General features: G+C 32.3%; 2 protein-coding genes across 3 annotated transcripts; both read left to right on the top strand.

The window, feature by feature from the left end:
• Positions 1–717: 717 nt before the first annotated feature.
• Positions 718–4357, top strand: LOC127077696 (peroxisomal membrane protein PMP22). 2 transcript variants are annotated; one of them, XM_051018734.1, is made up of 7 exons: positions 720–905; positions 994–1092; positions 2677–2778; positions 3086–3161; positions 3667–3737; positions 3852–3937; positions 4089–4357. In XM_051018734.1, exons 1-7 carry the CDS (start codon positions 834–836, stop codon positions 4138–4140), a joined length of 558 nt encoding a protein of 185 aa, XP_050874691.1. In that variant the 5' UTR covers positions 720–833; the 3' UTR covers positions 4141–4357. The 2 variants fall into 2 exon arrangements, with proteins under 2 accessions (XP_050874692.1, XP_050874691.1); XM_051018735.1 differs by lacking the exon at positions 3667–3737 and having other exon boundaries at positions 718–905.
• Positions 4358–6834: 2477 nt separating this feature from the next.
• LOC127112973 (probable F-box protein At4g22030) lies at positions 6835–8070 on the top strand. The gene has a single exon (XM_051046413.1). The coding sequence runs from the start codon at positions 6835–6837 to the stop codon at positions 8068–8070; it is 1236 nt and encodes a 411-aa protein (XP_050902370.1).
• The last annotated feature ends 6823 nt before the right edge of the window (positions 8071–14893 follow it).

Raw genomic sequence — 14893 nt, 5'->3', positions numbered from 1 at the left:
TCATACTTTTTTATTTAAAAATAATGATGTTTTCATATTTTAAATAATATATTATTTATGAAATATGACAAATTGTGGTATACAATATAGTATTTTTGAACCAATGTTAAAAACTAAATATCTTATCGGTTTTTTATGAAAAAAAAGTAAAAGAGAGACAAAAATTATTTAAATTTAAAATAAAGAGATCAAAATTATTTGTTATTTAAAATATGAGAATTCGATAAAATTGAAGGATAAAAACTATAATTTAACCTATCTTTATTTTATAAACTTGTAATAAAAATAATTTTATAAAATTACTTATATTTTAACTTTTTTATATCAGAAATTTTTTTTAAGTAGTTATAATTGTATTACACCTTAAAATACGAGTTAAAACATATGAAGCTGTTAACATATTGCTTATATTTGAAAAAATCTTGAATATTTTTGGGTTTGGTTGAATAATAACACATCATTAGTAAAATGTCTTAAAATTTAAATTTATATCAAAAGATATATTAAATGACGAATGCAAATTCTTAGAATAATGTTTACCATTTTAAAATCTCCTAATTATATTTTTATTGTTACCGTCTGGATAGAAGAAAATCTTACGACGTCATTGTCATTACGGTCCTTCCTATTGGACAAATTTTTAATTATTTGTCTCTCACGTGCGACGGCGCGTGTAAGACTTATACTATTTTATTTTTCAAAGCACGTGTAGAAGTAGAAGACCAGAGTGTCATATTTGTTCACTGTTGTTTGACTTTTCTGTCTTTGTTTCGCTATCTGGTTTCACCAAACAAACACAAACCTTCACAGACCTACTTTTCCGGTCGAGGAAAATGGGGTCTGTAGCAAAGAATGGACTCAACAATTATGTGAAACAGCTTCAGGAACATCCTTTGAGAACCAAGGTTCATCTTCTTTCTTATTGTTGCTTGGTTTTGTTTCATTCAACTTATTTTCCCTAATTTTCCTATGTTTCTTTGTGAGGTTAAATAGGTAATTACTGCAGGGGTGTTATCGGGGATCAGTGACATAGTGTCTCAGAAGCTTACTGGGATTCAGAAACTTCAATTCAAACGGCTTTTTCTCAAAGTGGTTAGTTTCAATCTTTGTCAACTCAGACCATAGATTATGACAGTTTTTAATCGGAATAAATTTATAGTCCTTGATTTCTGAAATATGAGTATGTTGGATGTTGATATAAACATAGTACATCTGAAACCCAATTTCAACTTACCCAAAGGGTTTTAGACCATGCAGTATGAATGAACTATGAAGCACTACTGACATGAGAAGACACGGCGTAGTACTCCCTCCGTCCCACAATAAATGACCCGTTTAGAATAAAAGAGTGTCCCAAAAAGAATGATACATTTTAATTTACAATGCATCTTTTTCAATTTTACCCTTTAATTAATATTACTTTCATCATTCTCAATACATTATAAGTGTATTTTAGTAAAAATAACATTCTCTCTTTCATTTATTTCTTTTTTTTAATATGTGTGAAATAGTCAGTTGGGTCACTCACTACATGTGTCTATGTTGTGTTGGTGGGTGTCTCATTACCAAACACTTCGTTGATTTGAAATGTCGGTGCTACATGGTCATGATCGCATTGGTCATGATCGCATTGGTCAGCAGGTAGGGTAAGAATATGTGTTAAGAAATGTGGTTGAGCCTAACTCAACCTACAAAACCGGTTTGTAGGGTGAGGATTGCCCCTACTTATAAGTATAGTTTATATATTGTCTGATGTGGGATTCTTAACACAACCCCTCATGCTCAGGACCGGATATTTGGAGCGTAGTAATAAATGGTGGGTGATAGCTAAAACTTGATAGCAGGTGGCCTCCGGATTTTAAACCAAACATTTATACGATGTTAAGAAATGTGGTTGAGCTTAACTTAATTCAATAAAACTGACTTGTAGGGTGAGAAGATATATTATCTTGTACAATGATACTCTTAACTTGAAGGTTCCTTATTTGTCCTTGGGAGAGAGGGTGAATTGGTACAAGTCCTGTGTTGTGTTGTCTCTGAAGGAGGGAACTTGTTGAGAGATCCAAAAAGCCAATCCCAAACTTATACAAGAAACTATATTTTAGAAATCTCATTTACAAGATTTTTTCTGATATTTGTTGTGTTTACTGAGAATTGTATCTTAATACTAAGTGCTTGTTTGAGTTCACTAGGAGTTTGGTAAAATCATAATAGTACTGTGATTTTGTTGAAAGCTCAAAAGTGTAGCTTTTGCCAAAAGTGCGATGGCTCACTGTGATCTTGCCAATGTTACATCAAACAACACACACACACTAAGTTGGTTGATGCAGTTATCTTCTATTGAATCTCCAATATTCATGTGGATAAGATGGTACGAGATTATTGAGGATGGACTCGGCTTTTGATAACAAATTTGGGCCTCGATGATCAAATTTGCTCAATAAAATGCCGAAAATTGGGTCTATTTCTTATCTACAATGGGCTATTCTACAATGTTGCTGCTCATTGAGCTTTGACTTTTTTGCACTATTTCTTTTACAATTATTGTATATTGCTTATTGATTTATCTTATTTATCATCCTTTACAATCATTTCCCATTTTACTACTGTGCCTTTTGTTTTCTTATACTACATATATGCATTATAGGAATCATATAAATATTTTATTGCGTGCAGTTTCTTGGAGCCGCTTATCTTGGACCCTTTGGACACTACTTTCATATAGTATTGGAAAAGATTTTCAAAGGAAAGAAAGATTCAAAAACTGTGGCAAAGAAGGTGATATTGCAAAACCATTTGTTCTTATTAACTGCATCTATCATGTTATAAATCTGCTATTTTTGCAGTGTTTAGGGCATGGATAATCAGTTAACTTATGCACTGTTTGGAAATATATATTTACAAATTCATGGATAGCAAAATGTGATATATGACACATTTTACACAAGACCATATTTATAATTGAAGAAGTCTTTCTTTTTTTAAATTATTTTATATGCTCACATTACACAACAAGAGAGAAGAACATGAGAAATAATTTGTCATTTTTAAAGAAGTCTTATTTGTTTGATTTATTTTTCTTCAGGTTCTGATTGAACAATTGACATCTTCTCCTTTGAACAATTTGCTTTTCATGATTTACTACGGGTTAGTTATTGAAGGTTAGTCATTTTTCAACATCAACCTTTTTCATTTAAACGGAAGGAGCATGGACATAGACGAAGTCAAATGCTCACGGAAAGTATGAACAATTAAAATAATTGTCATAAGTGTCAAAAATAGGGTACTCAACCCAATGACATTCGAATTCAATTAGTAATTCATTTATTTATATTTTCATCTTAAAAACAAACTGAAAAAGTTATCCTAAAATGGTGTGTGGACATAAACCTGAGAGTTTTTAGAAGCTCAATTATGGAAAAACCAGTCGGGACGATACAATGGACCTTACTTTCTGCAGTAAGGAAAATCATGCACTCACACAGCTGTTTGATTTCAGCTGTCTGATAATGATCAAATGTCTCTGCCTTAAATTCTAACATATCAGTTTTTAATGTCTCATTTGGAATACGATCGGTCCGATCTTTATCCGATTGGCATTCATGATCAAAATGGCATTTATATGCAAAATGGTAGCTATGTTTATGGTAAAAATGTGGACTGCAGGCCAACCTTGGGTGCAAGTGAAAGCTAGAGTGAAGAAGGGTTATCCATCAGTGCAATACGCCGCATGGACGGTAATCTTGTATTACAACTTTAGTTTCAAATAGAGTTTACTTTTTAATTTTGGCGAAAAACAGAATTTACTTTATTGTTTCTGATTTCAAGATCTCCAATGAATCGAACTGCAGTTCTGGCCCGTAGTTGGGTGGATAAATTACAAATTCATGCCTCTTCATTTCCGCGTTGTTTTCCACAGCTTAATAGCATTTTGCTGGTACGTCCTCTCTATATAACTTCGAAATGTGTTTGCTTGGTGGTTTGCGTGCTTTGCAAATAGTTGTTGCAAACAAACGGTTGCAATTGTCGTTCTTCTTGAAAAACAACTTAAATGAAATAATTCTTTATAAACGTCTATTTTATTTCAGGGGAATATTCTTGAACCTTCGAGCACGATCGATGACATTGACCAAACCCTGAAGGAAAGGAGACTCCAATTTATAGTCTTGAAATTAAGTAGATGCCCCTGCTTAATAGTACTCCTTTAGAAGTTTGTTTTGTCCTTGTTTTATATTTGTGTAATTTTCTTCGAATATTCGAGATAAAACAGTGATTAAGGAAGACAAGTTTCAATGTTGTTTATGACAAGTTTGTACATGATACTATGAGATAATGAATATTTGGAAAATTACTGCAAGTACTTTTTCTTTCTTCAAAGCCATTTACCAGTGAGATATTCATAGTTAATGTGCTACTTATTACAAACATTGGAGGTTCAGAAAATAAAACAGCAAAAAATTTCCATGATGAAATAGGTAAGATGTGAACATGAAGACAGATTTGGCTTCATTTACAAGTTCAAAAGTGTTAAACGTGAGTGGTCAGAAAAGAAACATTTGACCATTTTGAGTAAGAGGTGGCAAAGCAGTAATGTTAAACTTTGGATATGTACTATTATTATTTTCTGTAAAAAGTATACAGTGTATATGTAATTTTCTTATATCAGACATGCTTAAAATTCTATATAATTTCATTATTTGAAACTCATGTTTTCTACTTTTTTTCTCCGTATAGAAACATTATTTAAATAGAATTCTATCTAAATTTATAAATATTTATAACAGTGAAAACAAATTTTTCCATGTCATAAAATTAGGTGACATTTTGTATTCTGGATATTCTTAAATTCTCAATAGTGTAAGTAATCGTATCATATTTAAATCGTTTCTATATTAAATCATTATTCAAATTAATGTTTTAAAATTCAGATGGGTTGGGTTATCAACCTGGGAATCCACTAGATCACCGGTCATTAATGGGATTAGTGACTTATTGGTCAAACCACATGATTATTAATGTGATTTATGTAAATTAAAAATAAAAAAATATTTAATAAATAAAACTTTTGACATAAATTTTATATTTTATAAAATTTACAAAATAAATTTATAAAATGATCTATGCAAATAAGTTGAATACTAATCTTACCTAAACTTTCAACCTTTAAACATAATAAATTCTAAATATTTTTGAAAATTAAAATCTAAAACATTATAAAATAAAGTAAGTTTTAAACACAGTCACCAAGAATTCAAATAAGTTATAACAGTATATTACAATATGCTTTAAAAAAATTCTAAAAGGAGAAATGTTTTTTTTTTATTTCAGTCATTTTTTTTAAATTTTTATTTTTACTCCCCATTCAAAAATATGTGGTTTTGAAATAAAAAAAATAAACTTAAATTAGATCAACCCATCGGTTCACCGATCTAATCGATAAATCGGTAGGGTCATCAATTTTTATCGGATCGTGAAACCCTCTAGTTCCTGGTATAATCGATCTGACCGATCGGTCAGGGTAAGATTTTAAAACATTGATTCAAATTAATTTACACATATTTGTTCCTCGTGCTACACTCAGGATCTTTGTCATGTAGTTAAAATCAATTTTAAAACACCAATTAATTTGATTCAACATTAAATGATTGATTAAAAAATTTGATCTGATTTTCTCCAATTACATGTAATTTAATTTTAAATCGATTTTTGGATATTCAAATTATAAAATATATTTTATTAATATTATAAAAATAAAAAAAATAGTAGATTTGATATAATATATAATATATTAAAATTTAATATTATATAATCAAAATTATCAACTATATTTAACTCACCTTATGTTATAATACAAAATTAAATTAAACTAATAAATAGTATATAAAGAAATAAATATCAATTTAATGCAACATATCGATTTAATAAAACATAAATAAATATAAAAGTATATACCCTTTGATTTGATTAGGATCAATTTTAAAAAAACCAATTTGAAATCCGATATTAATCGAATTGTTTTTACAAAATCACATCAACTATAATAATATATAATTTTTTTTTTTTTTAAAGTTTTCCGTTTTTCTTATCGATTTAGTCATAATATTTTGACAGAGTAAAAATTTATATTGACATTCAATAAAAATATATCATTTTATTATGTACTAATTTAAAATTTTATTCTTATTTACTGTTTTTATTTAGATGAGTTTGTTTTTCAACACCCTATTCAGGACACAATGTGAATGTGATTGTGAAGAACCGCGGTTTGTTTGGTCATAACCATGCAAAAGCATTTACTTCACCACGTGATTGATCAATAAATGTAGAAAAAAAATGGACTTGGAGTAACCTATAATTAAACTCAGTAATATATTTTAACAACTAAATACATAGCATGGCCATGTACTTAATTACTAAATATTCAACAATAATCAATTACGACGTAGCCATGTGATGTGATATATTACTTCTTCCGGTTGTTGTTTGTGGAAAAAACTGTTTTTAAACATTCATTTTGCAGGGCCAATTTTATTTAATACTTATTTTTAGTATGCTCTTAGTAAATTATTAATTATTTTTTAAAAAATATTGTAGTTGGTGTACAGGGTTGTTAATTTACTCGTTAATTCTGTTCAAAGTCAGCATATCAAGAACTTCTACATAGAAATCGACAAAATGTAAACGACAATATTCCACAATATCAGAAAATAAAATATTGTTCATAATCTCCTTTCATTGATCTTCTTATACAGTATATATAAATATGCAATGTGCCATAAGATCATAATATTAATTCATTCTCAAAACAATCTTATACATTAGATAATATAGCACATGGAAACATCTATGATTTCAAACAAACTTTCTTCTTTTTCTTATTGTCATACAAGAAGAATTTCTGCAAGAAACAAGGTGCAGAAGATTCCAGAAACAAAATTCTCCATTCCAAAGCTTCGTAACAAATCTTTGGTAGCGGAATTGAATTATCTAAATAACTACACTAGAAATGATGATCTAAACAACTCCAAAATCAACAAAAATTCAAATGAAGTTGTTAAGCTTCATTTGATTATGGAGATTGTATCAGATAGATTAGAGATGCACAAGAATATCGGAATCCAGCGCGACAACTGGAACAGTCTTTTACTGTCATCCGTTAACATGATGACTCTTTCTGCTTCATCAATGGTTGGTCTTGCGGCAGTTGCTTCGGCTTCGACTGGAGCTGAAGCGTCTCTTCTCGCATTGAAAGTTTCTTCAACAATTCTTTACATGGCTGCAACTGGTTTGCTTCTGTTCATGAACAAAGTTCAGCCGTCACAGCTTGCAGAGGAGCAAAGAAACGCTGTTAGGTTTTTTAACCAGCTTCAAGGAGAATTAAGAACAAAGCTTGCTCTTGGAAATTTCAATGAAGATGATGTCAATGAAGCTATAGAGAAAGTTTTAGCATTGGATAAAGCTTTTCCTCTTCCTTTGTTAGGTTCAATGCTCGAGAAGTTTCCTGAAACTGTGAAACCAGCAGTTTGGTGGCCGCAAATGAAGACACGGAAACATGAAAGAAATTTACAAGGGAAGAAAAATAATGGATGGAATCTAAGGTTGGAAGAGGAAATGAAAAAGATTGTTATGGTTTTGAAAAACAAGGATATAGAAAATTGCATGAAGTTGAGTAAAAGAGTTTTGAAGTTGAACAAGCTATTATCATTTTCTGGTCCTATATTAACATGTTTTGCAGCTTTTGGTTCTGTGTTTTTGGGTTCTGTTAATGCATCTTGGCCTATGATGCTTGGGATTATATGTGGAGCTATGGCAAGTGTTGTTAACACCATAGAACATGGTGGACAAGTTGGGATGGTTTTTGAGTTTTATAGGTCAACTAGTGGATTACTTAAGCTTATGGAAGAGACTATAGAGTTAAATATAAATGAAGAAGATTATTATAAAAGAGAAAATGGAGAGTTGTTGGAAATCAAAGTTGCTTTGCAACTAGGAAGAAGTCTCTCAGAACTCAGACAATTTTCTAATGATGATGATGATGTTTGTGAAGAGTTTGCTAACAAGCTTTTTTAGTATTATGACATGTATTATACTATTTTCATGTGCTAATACATGAGTTTTAGACTTTAGCATTAGTAATAAATAAATAGAAAATAAAAAAAATTATTTTTATATATTATGTCAAATTTTCATTAACATTTTATTAATTTTGATCAATTTATTAATCATTTGAAATGTAATTATTAAATATTATTTTATGGATCAATTTATTTATCACTAATTGTATTAGCTCTTAATTATAAAATTTTAGATATTCCGTATAATATTAAAGTTGCTAAATGATAATGCTAACTATTTATTAAATTCATTAAAAAAAACTAATTACAACATGAAAAAATTATTTAAAAAACGATGAAATTACAACTTTTTTTTACTTCACTACGCCAAATAAGGGAAAAGAGGGCGCTTATTTTGGTCTATAACAGCGCTTTTAAGCACCCTCTAAAGTGGCGCTGGCATAGGTAAAGACAGCGCTTTGTTTTCCTGGAGAAAGCGCTGTCTAAAAGTGGCCCTTTAAGGGCCACATTATAGTGCGCTTTCAGAAAAAAGCGCCCTCTGGAGTGGTCCATAAAGGGACACCTTAGAGGGCGCTTTCTGGAAAAAGCGCCCTCTAAAGTTGTCAATGTAAAGTGTTTAGAGGGCGCTTTCTGGAAAAAACGCCCTCTAAAGTTGTCAATGTAAAGTGTTTAGAGGGCGCTTTCTGGACAAAGCGCCCTCTAAAGTTGTCAATGTAAAATGTTTAGAGGGCGCTTCCTACAGAAAGCGCCCTCTAAAGTGTTAAGCGCTCTCTAAAGTTGTCAATGTAAAGTGTTTAGAGGGCGCTTTCTGGACAAAGCGCCCTCTAAAGTTGTCAATGTAAAATGTTTAGAGGGCGCTTCCTACAGAAAGCGCCCTCTAAAGTGTTAGTTATTTTAAAAAAATTTGTTTGAAAAACAGTGGATATTTAATTGGTAACCTGTTCGCATGCTGCAAAAGTGTAAAATTCATATTGATTTCATCCTTTAATCCAATGTTATACACCATTAATCCATTGATATATACAACATGAATCCATTTATATACAACATTAATCCTCCATATATACAACATAATATATGATTCTTTGATCAACAATATACAACAACATATTCATGATTTAGTAAAAGTACAACAACAATATACAACATATATACAACAATAGCATACAACAACAACATTCCATACATATATGTACAACAATATACAACCTAGCTATATGATTCTTTGATCAACAATGAATTGACACAATTCATCCTTCATTTCATCCAAATGAGCTCTTGAGTAAGATTTGTATTCCTCAAAGTACTACAATTAAGAGAATAAAACATATTCATGATTTAGTAACAAATTAGATGAAATATCCGATAATATTAAAATAAACCCTAAGTTATTATTCCATACCATTTTTGGGATGTCTATACGATTCAACGCAATGATATCTCTCATAAATCTCAATACAAAAAATCCGCAATCGACCGAATTATTTTGCTGAGGACACTACACAGAAAAACAAACAATATATATATAGTTAATTTCTTACAAACACTATTATAAGCAAAAAAACAAACACTATTATAAGCAAAAATAAGATACTTAATATATACCTGAACTCTGATCCAGGTAATGTCCTTCCTATTGCGATAATTCTTTTTCGATCTAAATTTTATTATTGCCCTAACAAAATAAAAACGTATATTGAGATCAATCTGACAGACATAATTAAATATACAAATACACACGAATATTTAGGGGAATCGAGATAATACACTATTAGTCTCGAAAGATCCATAGCAACCAACACCCAGTGACCACTGTAAAATAAAACAAAAATTTAGATGAATGAAAATTTTCTACGTAAAAGATATACATAGATTAGAATGAAATTATTAGAAAGAAAATCTAACCCGTTGCCAGAATTAAACGGTAAAAAATACAAACTGGGTGTAGTATTATCGCCGGCCGCCATGAATCTATCGACTAGATCATTCTTTACGGATGTTGGATTTTTCGTTATTAACGTTGCGTTGATACGGGAAGCAGCAATAAAATTGAAACGGTTACACAATTCAGTTCCCCGCAGCAATGTTACATACATATACCTTAAATAGAAACATAATAAACATTAGACTACTCATTGAAATGTGTAAATAAATTGTTCAACTAAGTAAATTATAGATTGATCGGAGTACCATATGTATGTATGAATGACAGCGATGCCCAATTCGTCGTGTTCAAAAAGTTGTTGCATGTCCTCCTTTGCAATTATTTCGAAATGAGCAGCTCCGAAAACACCTTCATCAAAATCTATACTACAAATGGCCCCGTGCATAATATCGGACTCATTCACCATTTTCTCAAGACGCATCATAATTTGAGATTTTGTCCCGGACGTCGTTGGAGGAATATCGTTACCAGCTTTTTTCAACTTTCAACCGGGAACCTAAAAATTCATATAAATTAAATCATGACTTTTTGTGATGCAACAGAATCGTTGCGTATATAATTCAATAGGTATATATATTTGTACCTCTTTTAGAGATGCAACCGACTCGATGCGTCTTGAAATCCCTTTACCAGCTTTATGCGTGGGTCTTGTAGGAGTCTAACATTACCATATAATAAGGATTGATTAAATATCATAATTATAGCTGAATTGAAATGTGAATACTAAAGATTCATAATCATTTAGAACATATATACCTCGGCATCTGGGAAAATTAGATCTGACGGCCATCCAACAAAGGATCCGAATGCTTCTCGCATCAACGTTGTCTCTGAAACAACGTCAGGTAATGGTAGAAGCGCGTCGGTATCTAATACAAGGTCAACCGAAACTTTCATATATCCCACCGGGAGGGGATTATGGTGAAGTAATTCACCCGAAGTGTTGTGCACTTTTCCCTTGCCAACCATGCGATAAGTTGGTGACGATAGATACAGCTGACAAGGTGAAATGCCCTAAACCAATAATAAATGTTATTGTTAACGTGTATATGTGTCAAGTAAAAAAGTGCTATTTTAATTTCATAATAACATATATAATTACCTCGGGAAATTTCGGTTGACAATTGATACTAGCTCGGTCACTAGTATCTTTTGCCTCGGAGGCGCACCTTTCCTCTCTATACCTTGCATTCTCGTTTTGCAGTTGGAGTACTTGTGCCCTTAACTCCGCCAAGGTCTCCATCACCTCTTTGTTGGTAGGATTTTTTGTTTTTGGTTTTTTTATAAAATGACGACGGAGTCACACCAAAACCCTTACCCCTCACACGACCGGAATACTCAGGAACATTTAGTACTCGACTAAGTACGCTCCTGCAATCCTGGACCTCGATTGAAGGTAAGGTTTGGGATAAAGTCTCCTGAAATATTATTAGAGGAGATTAAAAATGAATTATATGTCTAACAAAATTTTCGATATAATTAAAGAAATAATGTTACATATACTTACACATTCGTCATAAACAGTTTGGACCGCTTCAACGACAGCCCCATCCTTCCCAACCCGAGCAGCCTTCCATAATACGTGCTCCGGAAGAGATGTTGCGTGACTTTTCTCCTCGGCTAGCTACACATTGAATTAGATTATAAGATCATCAATTATAACATATTGTGACAATGTATAAGCTCATAGCATTTGAATATACTCACAATTCTTTGTTGTAACCGTGCATATCCCGTACGCCCTTTTTTGTACGGATACGCGGGTTTTGATGCCCTTTTCCGATTTATGTCGCTTACTTCCTGGATAAAAAAGTTTAAGGCATATTAGAACCAAGTAACTTAACAATTGTATAATACCATAATTAATAGACATTACATGGAATTTTTCGTTTCTTCGTTTGGCGACAAAGTTATTCCATTCATCGGCTGAAATAATCTCGGCATACTTCATTGGCCGTTCTGCTTCAACAAATTTTCCTTCCTCATCCTTGAGAAATTTGTTGGACAAAAAGGATCGAAATCCTCGGAGTCTTTTTCCGGCCAATTGAATACAATATTTTTGCCGGCTTTCATCGATGTGAAAGGATCTCTAAAAAACATACACATGGAGTGTGTTATTATAAAGTAATATTATAACAATATATGGTCAACAAATAGTCAACAAAAAAAACATATAACAATATATGGTAAGTACCTGTATCTCCGACCATATTTTTTCTTTGCCAACCTTCAAGTCCGGACTTCTCCAATTATCACATGTAATCGGAATATGTTGTCGAACAAGGAAACTAATGTAACTTGCCAACATTGAACCGTTAGGCTCAATTAGTTGGTCTTCAGCACTCCAATGTACTTCAAATTTTACACCCTTGTCTCTTGCACGAATGATTGACTTCATAACAGTCAATCCTCGTTTGATTTCTTTTTCAACATTGTTACGTGATCCATTCGCGTCATGGGTATCGTCTTGGTTAGCCATTTTATCTGTAATATAGAAATGATTCAATAAGACCCAAGTAAGACAATGATTCAATACGTGAACACATTCATATACCTTCCATTTCTCTCATGTTACAACAATCTAAACTTTTTTTTTTATCATTATTGAATACAAACTCACACACACCTACTGCATGCAAAAGACCAATGCAAACTTATGGTGTTTGGAACATGAACAAACTTGCATCCATAATCATCAAACTTCCAAGCACAAGCTCAAACACACTTCAAATGATATCAGTTTTCAATCAGAAATAAAAAACTCAGTTTGCCCTAAACAACATTAATCAACATAATGCACAAAATGTAAAACTAAGTTTAGAAAATGCCCTAATCAAACACATGAAGAAAGTGAACGGTAACGATGAAGAAGAGAAATACCTTCAAGGTGACGGTAACGATGGAGAAGAAAGTGAACAGTGACGGTGGACGTGAACGTGAACGCAGCAGCAGAAAAAGGCGACGGCGACGATGACGGTGAGGGAGGGAGAACGAATGGAGGACGAGAGTAATCGCAGTAGAGAGTAATCGCAGTAGAGAGAAAACCCAGTTACGTAAACGAAATAGCTTATAGAGAGGGAAAATAAAGAGACATGCAGTATATGTTATAATTTTAATGTTTACTAAAGGGGACCTTAGAGGGCGCTTTTGTAAACAAAGCGCCCTCTAAAGGGGGCCTAAGAGGGCGCTTCTGAAAGCGCTCTCTAAGGCTTTCCAAAAGCGCCTTCTAAACTGGAAATGTACATGGACTTAGAGAGCGCTTTTTTAAAAGCGCCCTCTAAGGGTAACCTTAGAGGGCGCTTTCACTAAAGCGCCCTCTATTGTTGTCCCTCCATTTCCTCATTATTTTTTTTGGCTTCACTTTAGAGGGCGCTTTGTTACAAAAGCGCCCTCTAAAGGGGGCCTAAGAGGGCGCTTCTAAAAGCGCTCTCTAAAGCTTTCCAAAAGCGCCTTATAAACTGGAAATGTACATGGACATAGAGAGCGCTTTTTTAAAAGCGCCCTCTAAGGTTACCCTTAGAGGGCGCTTTCAATAAAGCGTCCTCTATTGGTGTCCCTCCATTTCCTCATTATTTTTTCGCTTCACTTTAGAGTGCGCTTTGTTACAAAAGCGCCCTCTAAAGTGCGTTGTCTATTCCAATAGTATGCTCCTTATTTTTTCTCTTCACTTTAGAGTGCGCTTTTGTAATAAAGCGCCCTCTAAGGGGCGCTGTCTATTCCAGTTTTTGGCGTAGTGCTTGAACGAAGTTAATTCATTTCATAAATAAAATCAACTAACTATCTAAAATATTAAAAAAAAAATACCACCAAGCTACACAAAATGTCCTTCCAAAGTTTTCAAATTTACACATCAAATTTGTTCTTTTTTGTAATTAACATATCAAGCCATAAATCTTTCACAAAACACTCTCAATGACTTACTTTCACAATCACAATAGTAAACTTAATTAAATTAACACATTTTAGACTATCTATAACACACAGGAATAATGAAGATAAAGTAGTAACAAGTTAGTTAGGTCAAATAACTAATTTGTTAGAAAAACTTTTCCTTATATAGCTTGACAGTTATTTTTTAGTTTCAAGTTTTTTTCTTTTAGCTATGTTAGTTATAGAGTTTGTTGGAGTGAATGATTGTGTACAACCATTGTAGTCTATTATCATACTTCACATATCATCTATAAGTATCATATGTAACATTCATTTAAAACTTAATGGAGTAATGAACTTAATGGAGTAATGAAGCTTTATTCATATTATGGTATACAGAGCCTCATGAAAAGCTCTTTTTTCTTTTGATCCATTGTTCCTTTTTTTCGTTGTGAGTTATCTTTGATCCCTTCCATTTTTCTTCATGCTTTGTTATCTCTGCAACTTTCCCTCTTCTTTAGTTCTTACTCATTTCTTCTTCCTCAAGATTCATCAATGCCACAAAGACTCGTTCCACAAGCTCTGATTCAATCCGGTTCAAATTACTATGTGCATCCGAGTGATGAACCTAATTCAATTATAGTCACGCCAAAGCTTGATGGTGCTAACTTTGTCGGCTGGAGCAGGTCAATGCGACGAGCTTTTGGTACGAAGAACAAATTACCTATCATTGATCGTTCAATCCAACTATTAGATCTTGAAGATCCCAACTATGTAGCTTGGGAAAGGTGTAATCATATGGTACATTCTTGGCTTATTGATTATGTATCAGATTCCATTGCACAAACTATCATGTTTCATGAAAATTCAGTTGATATGGGAAGATTTGAAAGAAATGTTTTCTAAAATTGATCGTATTCGTGTTTCAAATTTAAGATCTCAACTTAATTCCCTTAAATAAGATGTTAGTTATGTTTTGGAGTGCTTCATAGAGATGAAAATT

Source organism: Lathyrus oleraceus, chromosome 1 (genome assembly GCF_024323335.1).
Source record: "Lathyrus oleraceus cultivar Zhongwan6 chromosome 1, CAAS_Psat_ZW6_1.0, whole genome shotgun sequence".
Taxonomy (NCBI): domain Eukaryota; kingdom Viridiplantae; phylum Streptophyta; class Magnoliopsida; order Fabales; family Fabaceae; genus Lathyrus; species Lathyrus oleraceus.
This window is presented reverse-complemented; position numbering and strand designations above follow the sequence as displayed.

Bases quoted from the DNA above. Each gene is read 5' to 3' on its own strand.
- LOC127077696 (XM_051018734.1), top strand. From the start codon at position 834: ATGGGGTCTGTAGCAAAGAATGGACTCAACAATTATGTGAAACAGCTT. The intron at 1,093-2,676 runs GTTAGTTTCAAT...TATTGCGTGCAG, and splicing joins AACGGCTTTTTCTCAAAGTG to TTTCTTGGAGCCGCTTATCT. The intron at 3,938-4,088 runs GTACGTCCTCTC...ATTTTATTTCAG, and splicing joins AGCTTAATAGCATTTTGCTG to GGGAATATTCTTGAACCTTC.
- LOC127112973 (XM_051046413.1), top strand. From the start codon at position 6,835: ATGGAAACATCTATGATTTCAAACAAACTTTCTTCTTTTTCTTATTGT.